This window comes from Schistocerca piceifrons, chromosome 2 (assembly GCF_021461385.2).
Source record: "Schistocerca piceifrons isolate TAMUIC-IGC-003096 chromosome 2, iqSchPice1.1, whole genome shotgun sequence".
Lineage (NCBI taxonomy): Eukaryota > Metazoa > Arthropoda > Insecta > Orthoptera > Acrididae > Schistocerca > Schistocerca piceifrons.
Window position 1 is genome coordinate 465,592,801 of NC_060139.1, and position 12,809 is coordinate 465,605,609.

At 40.1% G+C, this 12,809-nt stretch overlaps 1 protein-coding gene across 2 annotated transcripts in view; it reads right to left on the minus strand.

Moving 5' to 3' along the window:
* LOC124775061 (tubulin alpha-1C chain) overlaps positions 1-12,809 on the minus strand; it is a 109,196-nt gene that overhangs the window by 18,146 nt on the left and 78,241 nt on the right. For both annotated transcript variants that reach the window (XM_047249856.1, XM_047249855.1), the window contains 2 exons: positions 3,051-3,273; positions 2,630-2,931 (listed from right to left, as the gene is read on the minus strand). In XM_047249856.1, coding sequence (XP_047105812.1) covers positions 2,630-2,931; positions 3,051-3,273 — 525 coding nt within the window. The remainder of the gene's footprint in view (positions 1-2,629; positions 2,932-3,050; positions 3,274-12,809) is intronic.

A 12,809-nucleotide genomic window follows, 5' to 3' on the forward strand; every position in this document is an offset into this window, starting at 1 on the left:
TAAAAAGAATGTCTTGTACAAAATGGTTGCCAATGAAGAGTTCAGGCAGCTAAATTGTAATTCACAAGAGAAATCGATGGAGTCTCATGACTACAATATGTAAAGAATGAAAGAATCAGAAAAAGACTCAAAGTGCATGATATTCTGAAGGCAGTTGAAAAATCCTGAATTAAATGGATAAGCCACATGCAATGGATAGATGACAGCAGGTTCCACAGTAATGTTGTAAGCTATTAGCCTGCAGGGAAACCAAGTGATCGGTAGCCAACCACAACATAGGTGCAACAGTAAGGGCCATAATAAGTCTTACTGCGTAATGCTTGAGGAAGAAGGAGGAAAAGGAAAGTAAAAAGAAAAAAGAATCTCAAATTCTGCTTCATCTGACATTTGTTAACTTTGAAAAGACATTTAATTCACTTAGTCACATTGCAGTCGTAAAAGCCCTGACAGAACAAGGGGTAGAACAAACTTACATTAAGATCACCCAAGACATTTACAGCACATTAGCAGCATTTGTCACCACTGACAGGACCCACTGAGAAATTTGCACTGAAAGAGGCACAAGGTAAGTAGACCCAGTATCATCAAAACTGTTTATAGCTGTGCTGGAAACGGCAACATCAAATGGAAGAAATAGGAATCAGAATTTGTGAAAAGCAGATAAACTAATCACACTTTATAGATAATTTTGTGTTCATAGCTAATGACTTAGAGGAACTAGAATTTCTGGTTTGCAATCTTTCATAAAATATGGAGAAAATGGGCTCATGATAAAAGACAAAAACACTAAACTGTAAGTCAGCTGATAATGGACATACTGGAGCTAGTTGATGAATATGTATATGGTATACCTTACACAGCTATTGAAGAATAGAGGTAACTTAATGTCTGTATAAAACCACAAGAAATTTGATCATCTTCAAGACCAAATGCCAATAAATGTGAAAAGTAAGATTTCTCACCCATGCCTGCAAAACTTGAACACAAAGTCAATGCTTAACAGGTAATTTGACTGCTACAGGATCCACAATCATGATGTAGCAGACGTGTATTTAACAGGTTAAAGTTTTACTTAAAAATGGCTACACAACTAAAACATTGTATAACACAAAATAAATATAAAATGGAAATAAATAAGAACCAGGTGCACAAAACTTACTTCTTTCAAGAAGATCACAACAGATAAGTTAAGAATTGTGTGTAGAGGTATGGAAAGATTGATAACAGGCGTAACTAAAATGGATCACAAAAGAGCTGATGATATTCATGCAATAATACCAGTCGATGGTGTACTGCAGTAATTCAGGAACTGAAATGGAAATAGCCAGGACATATGGCAAGAAGAATTAATGGGAGGTGGATGAGAGCAGTCGGTAAGTGGAATCTAGGAGAACAGAACTATTTGCAAAGAAGGCCTCCAGACACTGAAAAAGATATAAATAGTGTGAACTTCAATGACCTACCACTCAACTTGAGGAGGCTTAATCTCTTCAGTGGTTGAAAAAAGATGTATTAAAAAAAATAAGAAAATGGTACAGCACAGGCTTTTGCTCTAATCCATGATGAAATTTGCAATGGTTGAATAGAAAATTGTACCTTCTAATTCAAGTTTCTGTTAATAAACAACGTTAAATTTATACAGTCTGAAGTCCCAAGATTCTTGAACAATTGTTCATTTCCAGTACAATTTCTGTCAATTGCAGTAGGATCTATCTATCTTTGAACAGTGGCATGTATTCATGCATGATGAGTGTGCCAGATAAATGGTAATTTACTGCATCCAGTGAATACGGCAGATTAAGTAACACTTATCGTGCAAGTTTTGTTAACTCAGCACTGGTCTTGGATTGTTATTCAGAAGCAGCAGAACTGTGGGCAGATAAAGCCTGTGAGAAATTATTTAAGTTTTGTCAGTGTGCTGATGTTGTGAGGGAACTGATTTTTATTCCATTCTAAAAAAGATGCATCAGGATCTCAAAAGAAATTATCATAATTTTGTCTTGAGATTGCAAAGTTTAGAATCTTTCTTCTTCAACAACATAATGTTCACTAATTTTTCAATCAGGTTCAAAGAAACAAGCCTTACATTTACCTCCTATAATAATATTTAAACAGAGTCCCTTTCATTTTAATCTGATGCAGTACAAAAATATCACATGTTGATATTTACAAACAGTCTAGGAGGAAGTTTGAACATCAACTGTATAGTGATACTTGTTATATTATTATAATATTTTATGAGACAAAAACAAAAGCAAGTATTTACTGACCACTCTTTTTACTTTTCAAAAGTATGATTTCTTCATCTGTATGCAACAAATGTAAAATATATATGGGAGAGATATCAGACAAACAGAAGAAACATCATTGTCAACATATGATGCAACTGTAGCAAAATGACAAGAAAGACCGAAATGATTTTCTAGTAATTGGAAAGGAATTTTAGAAGATACTAATAAAGAAGGACTTTATTTATAGTTACAATACACACAAATATAAGAATATAGCATATTTTCAAACATTAAATAGTGCATTGAACATACAGCAGCCATCAGAAATTACTCGGTATATCCGATACTTAGATCATATGATTATTTTTAAGTTTCATAAATTATAAAGTAAGATGTACCTGTGGTGCTGGGTATATGGAGAATTCCAGTTTGCTCTTCTTTCCATAGTCAACAGAGAGTCTCTCCATAAGAAGAGATGTAAACCCTGAACCTGTTCCTCCACCAAAACTGTGGAAAACAAGGAAACCTTGCAAGCCTGTGCACTGATCTGAAAGCTTACGTACACGATCAAGAACAATATCAACAAGTTCCTTGCCAATCGTATAATGTCCACGTGCATAGTTATTTGCAGCATCTTCCTTTCCAGTAATTAATTGTTCAGGGTGAAAAAGTTGACGATATGTTCCTGTGCGAACTTCATCTAAAAATTGGAAGAAAATGTATGCCATAATCAAATATTATGAACTGAAACCATATATTATCTAATCTGAATTATTTATACCAGATCCATGTATTTTTAGATTAAACATGTGTACATACCAACAACAGTAGGTTCCAAATCTACAAACACAGCACGAGGAACATGCTTTCCAGCTCCAGTTTCACTGAAGAAAGTGTTGAATGAATCATCCCCAGAGCCCAGTGTCTTGTCAGATGGCATCTGCCCATCTGGTTGAATTCCATGTTCAAGGCAATACAGTTCCCAACATGCATTGCCAATCTGAACTCCTGCCTGCCCTATGTGGATTGAGATACACTCCCTCTGAAAGGTAATAATGAAATGCTCTGATGAACAGTTGTTTGACACAGAATCACAGTTTAGTGTTATTCATGTTTTCTATTCATAAAATTCCAATTACTGCAAAGGTGTTGATTATTTGCATAGGTTGGAGACTACAAAGGTTACATTCCTTATCAAAATTACGTGGGGGAAGAAAAAATGCACTTAACAACAATAAAAACTAGAACATGAGTACAACAGCTTTACAAGTTCAGAGGCAGTCAATATCACTAATGCCACTGAATTTATTTGAGAAGGCTCTCTGTGAAAGGGCAGTTCTTTTAGTAATTTCAATTTGCTGACAGACTGACAATCTAGCTAAAAGGTTAGCTCATCACCTGACAAGTCAGTTTATTGGTCAAGGTGGTGGGTAGGAGTTTGTTAAAATAAAAACAATTCATATAAATTAAAAATTAATGTACTGGTCATACCCTACTTTCCCCTACATAAAATATATTTTATTACTAATTTTTAAGAGTTCTTCAGCTGAATAAAATTCATTGTACTTGTGGGGACATCATCAGTAACAGCATGAATTATAATATAAATTTTGTAATAATCTTTGGCAATGATATACATTTACTGCTCCTTCAGGGAGGAATATCTTTGACTCTCTAGCTCTCCTTAGTCACTGTGAACAATTGTTTTGTATTCATGATCTTTCTGTAAGCTTTATTATTCGTAATAAAATTTGTGTTAACTTCACTTGCTGTCTTCCAGCTTCATTCCCCAAGCCACTCACATCAGAATTCCTACAGTGGTGCCCACACAATGAACAGCAACAACTATTTCAACATAACAAGGATACTTTGTGATATAGTGTTAGCACTGGCAATGGAGACATTCCATGATCACTGTCTTTTTGAGCAATTTGAACAGAATAGTGACTTTGAAAGTGATTCAATAGTGTTCTCTTCCATCCTGAGCAGCCTATGAAAGTGACATCCTGCTGTGTGTCACCACTGACAACAACAGTGGCGAATGTGTACACAAACAACGTGTAATGCATTTCAATCTCCACAGTGATTTTAATGATGAGACAAGACAATATCAACAAGACAATGTTCAGGCAACTAATTCATGTCTGCACGATATCATCACAAGTGATTTTATCATCAGTGTTCAGAATCCCAAGGGTTCAGTCAATGTTGTGGTGTATTATATATCTCAAGTCAGTGCACTATTGATTAAGATCAGATATGATGATTTCACCAAAGCTCCATCCCTGGTTCCTCCACACAAGTCTGGAGTGACATACTGTAACACCGGCTCCATCCATTACTTCTGCTAACTATGAGGAAGCCTGTCATCAGTAGCTTACACCAATAGTGACACCTGGGGTATGCCATACAATGAAGCTTGCAATGAACCAGTTTATCTGGCCTGATGTGAAGTGAGACTGCAAACTATGGACTCAAACTTGGATGGCTTGCCAGTACACCAACACACACTTTCAAATCTCAGGAAGCAGAAAATACCAAAAAGATGGTTACAACATAAATCTTGATTTGGCCAGCCTGCTACATGAGTCAGAAGGTTACGTGTATATTCTTTCTGAAATCAATTGTGTCACTTGCTGGATCGAGGTGACAACTTTTCTAGACATTATGTTGGAAATTACAGTGACAGCATTTGTAAAATTGTGGGCATCGCATTTCATCAGCCCAGTGTCCATCTCAACTAACCAGGGCTGCCATTTCAAATCCATATTGTTCTCTAAGCTAAGTAATGTCTGTGGCATTCAGCACTAATGCACCACAGTCTACCATCTGCAGAGCAAAAGATTTGTGGAATGCTGACATCGAACACTCAAGACTACACTTATGTGCCATGAGAGCCAATAGACAGAGTCCTCACGTTGGGTTCTATTGGTTGTTTGTTCCACATTTAAAGAAGACCTCCAAGCTTCATTAGCAAAGATATTATTACAGTAAGCCACTCAACCTACCATCACGTTTCATCTCTCTAGTACAGTCACTGGCCACTACATTGCTACCAGCCCTAGTCTGGAGAGTGAAACAACATGCTGTGGAAATAAGAAAATTGCCACCCCAATCCCAGTGCTCATCAAACATTTTCTTGCACAGGGCTTTAGCAGACTGGGAGTATGTTATGTTAGAAGATGTCAGCACTGCAGCTACTGTATTCTGGACTACATTGGATACTGGAATGAAGAAACAATACTTTCCACATAGTACTACATGGAATGCCAGTTATGATCTCATTTCCCCTCATCACCTCAAACCCACCTGGATTTTGGAAGGTACACCTATGCAGATGTCAGAACAAGCAGGCACACACAACGCTTCACAATCTGTTTTGAGAATATGCATAGGATATGTGCAAGGGAAAGTACCCTACGATACTCAGCAAACAGCTCACTGGCCAAGATCGGAGGGTTTACAGCGCTAAGCCCTCTTTCACATTGTTCACTATTGAACTTTTTTGTGCATTCTGTAACTAACGTGCTTTGTTTAGACAAAGCGTCTCCATTACATTATCATATTGTGATCATTTAACATATAAATTAGTTGATTTTGTGTTCTTCCGATTTGATGTTTGTCAGCTACAGAAAAGTGGCGATAGCTCCGTAAATATTGGATTGTGTGAAAAATGGTACATCACTTTTAGATTCCTTTCGTCGTTACCTGTACATTTTGGCGTACATTTTAAACAGTTGTGTATAGAGCGTGATCCCTTTATATTGATCACCCCAAACAACTTTTTATCTTGGAAGCAAAATAATAAAAAATGTATTAAATATGGGCGCCCAGAGAAATATAAGAGGGGGCAAAACTCCGAAATTACCATTCTTTATGCAGGTGAATCGAAGAATTTGAAGACATATCACTCCCGGAGAATTTGTTTTGACAAGAAGTCCACAATACTTTCCGTATCCCACACCACCGATAGTTATCCACTCAGTGTGGTTATTAAGGTAAATTGCTTGGATACATAAAAAGGTCAACGCATTTCATTAACATATGTTTTATGTTATTAACATAAATATCGATTTTCTGAGTTAAAGTCCTGAATCTACGTCCAGAGATGATTAAATGTCTTCCTTGCGTCCATGTTCTTTACGAAGATAAGAACGGCACAAAGTTTTTTTTTTTAAATAGTACCCTGTATTTTTTACTCAATAATCCACTTTTCCCATCAAGACATGCTCCAAAACGGGACAACAGGTTTTTCGGAAGGGTGAGGGGAGAAAGAGGAGGTACTTTTCAAAAAATGGTTCAAATGGTCCTGAGCATTATGGGACTTAACATCTGAGGTCATCAGTCCCCTAGAACTTAGAACTACTTAAACCTAACTAACCTAAGGACACCACACACATCCATGCCCGAGGCAGGATTCGAACATGCGACCATAGCGGTCTCGCGGTTTCAGACTGAAGCGCCTTGAACCTCTCGGCCACACCGGCCGGCAGGAGGTACTTTTCTTGTATCCAGGTTTTTTCCCCGTTGTAACTTTTCTTCCATTTACGATTAGCCTGTTACGTTTGACCATTATGTGAACAGAACTTATTTTGTGAATATTTTCCGGCTTTATAGCCTAACTCGAGCGGTATGTTTGATTTAATCACGTGAGGACGTAGTTTAAGGTCAGTAATTCAGAACGAGTGGCATCGGCAGTGGTACCATTGACGTAAACAACATGTTTTTAAGATCTTTATTCAAAATTGGCTTGCAGGTACCCAGGGTTAAGTAACCCGTCGACAGGCTGGAGTTGACAGTAAACAAATGGAAACATAAGGAAAATGCACCCCAATCATTTAGTCAACCATCTTCTGTTGAAGGTCTGTGTAAGTAGAGTGTCAAAGACAGCTGACTGAATAAACAGTGTACATTTCCCTTATGTTTTCATTTGTTTACTGTCAACTCCAACGAGTGGACCAGGTACGTTAGTACGGGTACTTAACACTGTGTGCTGCTACGGTCGAGTGAATGTCAGTTTTGTGTGAAGCTTTTAATAACTCCATGTTTACATGGATGGTACACTGTGATAAGTTTTGGAAGAGATCTTGAGGAGAGGAAATGGATTACCTAATGATGGATGTGGAGTGCTATTTTAGGCAGACGTATTGTTGTTCATATCTTCGTAATTAACAAAGTTACAAGAAAGTCGTGCCGATTAATGTTCCCCTGGTAGCGAAACAACATTTGCTTGATACATTATCTATTTTGCTTCTGGACAAGAAGTTATTTGGTGTGTTCAACATACATGGGACGCGCTATTTGGCGAACCTGAATTTTACCGACGAAAGATTCTTCACGTATCTACGGTGGCTGGTTGCAAGGTAATAATGTAATTACTATTTCTTCGGCATTTTACTCCAATTACCTTTATTTCTGTGAAAAAACATTCACAACGAATTAACCTATTATATACAATGACCATTCGCTCAACACAAAACAGAGCGTAAAGAAATGCAGATGCAAAAGTACAAGAGCGCGCTGATTAGTAACGCCTCCGAATTTTGTTTGTGAAAACTTTTGAAGCTTGTAAATAAAACAAACGCTGTTAACATTTTACATCTTTGTACTTTATGTCTACATATTTATCCCTCAGTGTAGTCGCCCGTGGCGACGAACGCATTTCTCGAAGCGAGAGACTAGTTTGTTGATACCGTCGCTGCGAAATGTTTGACTTTGTTGATGGAGCCACAAACGCACCTCTGTTTGCACCGCTTCATCACTATCAAAGTGGAGTGCTCGAAGTTGTTCTTTTAAGTTTTGGAAACTGATGAAAATCGGATGGGGCCAAGTCGGGACTGTATGGAGGATGACCGATGACAAAGCGAACCCAAGGCGTTACATTGTTGCAGCTCGATTACAGCAGGCTGTTTCTCACACATCGATACAGTTTTGTTACACAGCGCCTTGTTACGCGCTACAGTTCGAAGCCCTCTAGTGGCGGAGGGATGCAGATACGTAGACATGAAGAATAAATATGTAGAAGGTGAATAACGTCTATCTTATTTAAAGAGCTGTAAGAGTTTCCACAAAAAATTGAAGACATTTCTTATCAGCACGCACTCGTACTGTGATGTGGTTCCCACTGCTGCGGGCACAGCTCAGCACAATGCCGTTGTGCCGCTCTGCCATTGCATTCAATCAGCCCATAGGCGAGGTGTGCACCGGTCAACTATTCGTCAGCTAACCTATCCACCCTGTTGAGCGGTTCTAGGCGCTTCGGTTTGGAACCGCGCGACCACTACGGTTGTTGTTGTTGTTGTTGTAGTGGTCTCGGTCGCAGGTTCGAATCCTGCCTCGGGCATGGATGTGTGTGATGTCCTTAGGTTAGTTAGGTTTAAGTAGTTCTGAGTCAAGGGGACTGATGACAGATGTTAAGTTCCATAGTGCTCAGAGACATTTGAACCATTTTTTTATCCACCCTGTTGTGTACCACTGTTGACGAACGAGTAATACTGCCGGGAAAACAAACTGAGACAGAACCGAGCGTCACTGAATGCAGGCTTGAGGGCAAAGAGTAAAGTGGGCATTATGATTGCCAACAGGAAGTACCATGACTGAGTGGGACATGTTTGTTTCTGAATAAGTCGGATACCGTCGACATTTGCATTGTTGAGAAGATATTTTCAGCGCAGTACAGAAACAAAGATAACTGGAGATGAGAAATTAAAGTAAATGAGATGACTGTGTAATATGCCACAGGAGACCACGAGTTCCTTCTACATCATACCCCGTAAGCGAACGGACGGTGTGAGGCAGAGGGTGCTTATGGTATCACTAACTGAACCCCCCTTTCCATTCCCACTCGCGAATGGTGTGTGTGGAAAGACTGATCATCGGTAGGCCTCTACATGAGCTCTAATTTCTCGAATTTTCTCGTCGTGGTCAATACGCGAGATGTATGTGGGAGGAAGTAATATGTTCTCCGATTCTTCCCGGAAAGTGCTTTCTCGAAAATTCAACAGTAAACCTCTCTGTTGTAACGTCTACCACTGGAGCTAATTCAGCGTCTCGGTAACGCTCTCACGCGGAGTAAACGATTTTGTGTCGGAACGCGCCGACGGCGACGGGATTGGCCGAGCGAGGCGCTGCAGTCGTGGACTGTGCGGCTGGTCCCGGCGGAGGTTCGAGTCCTCCCTCGGGCATGGGTATGTATGTTTGTCCTTAGGATGATTTAGGTTAAGTAGGGTGTAAGCTTAGGGACTGATGACCTTAGCAGTTAAGTCCCATGTCCCATAAGATTATAAAAAAAAAAAAAAAAACGCGCCGCTCTTCGTTGGATCTTCTTTATGTCTTCTATCAGTCGTATCCAGTAAGGATCCCAGATTGACGAACAGGCTCAAGAATCGGACGAACAAGCTCCTTGTAAGCCACTTCCTTCGTGGATGAATTACATTTTCTTCAGATTATTCCTATGAATCTCAGTCTGGCACCTGCTTTTCCCGGAATTTATTTTATATGGTCATTCTACTTAAGTTCGCTCTGGATCGTTACTCCGAGACATTGTGCGGTAGATACTGTTTTCCGCAATTTTTCATCTGTGGAGTAATTGTAAAATGGTGGATTTATTTCCCCGTGTACGCTCTGTGTGTTACAGGGCAGAGCCTGCACCATTTATTAATCCTCTGTAGGCCATTCTGCAAATCGATGCTGTCTTCTGGCGTTGCTACTTTCTTATAGACAACTGTCGTAGGGCCCTGCGAACGCATCAAGATGGAAGCTAAATCCATCTCCAGTTGTGAAAGTGGCTCGCGCAACTTGTAGACCAGGTGTCTGAGAACACAATCTGAAATATTTGCAGACAAGGGAACTCGATGGGGAACGGATGATGAACTCTGACAAATGACTAACAACAGAGTAGGATAGGAAATTACTACCGAATCCTACGAGACACCAACACACTGGCTATGTTGTGCAGTCCTGCATGTGACCAGTACAGCTAAGTGCCACGAGAAACTAAACCCGTCCCGGGGGCAGAGTAACGCAGGTATAGCGTCTGAGGCGGACTGATTCCGGCACCCCCAGCAGCGCCGGCGGCGGCGCTTATAAAGGCTCGCATGACGAGCCTCCTACGCGATCAAGCGTCGTCCTCCTACCTTTGTTCCTTCCGGAAGCTGCTTCTATAGCCCCTCACGTCCCTGCTGTCCTTAGGTTACCTTTATACGCGGACACATTTTGCAACATCACTATACCGGCTACTTACTCTTAGTATCTCGCGCAACTCGTTGGTGACGCCGTACCATCAGTGAAAAGTCTTAAACAGCTTCCGACGCTTCTACTGGATCACTTACATACACTGTAAACAGTAACGGCCCTGTCACACTTATAAGGGACATTCAAAAAGAAACGAGCCGGAGGCATAAGTACAGAAACCAGTTTCTGTATGTTAGAAGTATTGACCCTGGCTGTTGAGACAATTGTCCCACTGCGACACAACGCGGTGAATGGCTATCTCATAAAATTCCCGAGGCTGTGGTGTTTCCGCACTTACAGCTGGACGTCGTCGTCCGAGGTGAATCGTTGACCCCTCACAGCCTTTTTAAGGGGACCAAAAATGGCGTGATCACTGGGAGAGAGGTCCGGACTCTATGGAGAGTGGCTGAGAACGTCCCAGTTGAATTTCTGCAGGAGTGCCGCGACTGTGTAGGCCGTATGAGGCTTTGCATTGTCGTGGAGCAGAATGACCCCACTGGTGAGATTGCCTGGTCGTTTTGGTTTGATCGCTTGTTCAAGGTTTGCGAGTAATGCTGCGCATTCACTGTTGTCCCGTGCTACGGGAAGTGAATCAGAAGGAATCAATTTTTGGGCCCCTTAAAAAGGCTCTGAGGGGCAAACGAGAATTTGAAAACTGTTTCCCCAAGAAAGTAGTTAAACTAATTATAACAAACCATGCAAAAAACCTTGGCTTACTAAAGGAATAAAAATATCTTGTAACCACAAAAGGGAACTGTATCTAACAACAAGAAAGAGTAACCACCGAGAAACAGCCAAAAATTATAAAAACTACTGTGCGACATTAAGAAAGGTTATTAAAAAGTCCAGAAGCATGTGCATCGTGTCTGAGATTAATACCTCTGATAAAAAAATCAAAACAATTTGGAATATTATTACAAGGGAGACAGGGCAACCAAGAGTACAGAATGACGGCATTACCATCAAAGCGAATGGAAACTTGACAAACAACAAGCCGGAAGTCGAAAACATTTTGAATAATCATTTTTTAAATGTTGTAGAGAAAATAGGATCTAAATGTTTATTAGAAGAAGCAAGACAGGTAATGGAAGAGGCCTTACCCACACCATTTGATACAATTGAAATTCCACCCACCTCTCCTTCTGAAACTAGGAAGATAATAAACTCTCTTAAGAATAAAAGCTCACATGGAATTGATGGCATTTCTAGCAGGATGATAAAAGCTTGTTCCCAAGAAATAAGTGGGATTCTTAGCCACATATGTAATAGCTCTCTGAAGCAGGTTATTTTCCCAGATAGACTGAAATATGACATTGTTAAGCCACTGCATAAAAAAGGGGATACGCCTGATGTCAACAACTACCGCCCAATCTCTCTTCTGACTGCCGTATCCAAAATTCTTGAAAAAGTAATGTATTGTAGGGTAGCTTCACACCTTTGTAAAAAGAAAGTTTTAAGAAAATGCCAGTTCGGTTTCCAGAAAGGTTTTTCAACGGACAGTGCTATGTATACTTTCAGTAATCAAATATTAAATGCTCTGAGTAACCGGATGTCACCCGTTGGGATTTTTTGTGATCTCTCAAAGACTTTTGACTGTGTAAATCATGGAATACTTCTAGATAAGCTCAAGTTCTGTGTTATGAATGGGACAGTGCTCAAATGGTTTAAATCATACCTAACTGGAAGAGTGCAGAAAGTTGAAATAAGCAGTTCACATAATATACAAAAAACTGGTGATTTCTCAAACTGGGGAACAATCAAGAATGGGGTGCTGCAAGGTTCGATCTTGGGTCCTCTGCTGTTCTTAATATATATTAATGTCCGCCCCGGTAGCTGAGTGGTCAGCGTGACAGACTGTCAATCCTAAGGGCCCGGGTTCGATTCCCGGCTGGGTCGGAAATTTTCTCCGCTCAGGGACTGGGTGTTGTGTTGTCCTAATCATCATCATTTCATCCTCATCGACGCGCAGGTCGCCGAAGTGGCGTCAAATCGAAAGACCTGCACCAGGCGAACGGTCTACCCGACGGGAGGCCCTAGCCACACGACATTTCCATTTTATATATATTAATGACTTGCCATTCTATATTCATGAAGATGCGAAGCTGGTACTTTTTGCCGATGATACAAGTATAGCTATCACACCCAACAGACAATAATTAACTGGTGAAATTGTAAACGATGTTTTTCAGAAAATCATTAAGTGGTTCTCTGCAAATGAGCTTTCATTAAACTTTGACAAAACACAATACATACAGTTCCACGCAGTAAATGGATTGACACCATTAATAAATATAGACTTCGATCAGAAATCGGTAGCTGAGGTAGAATATTCAAAATTTCTAGGTG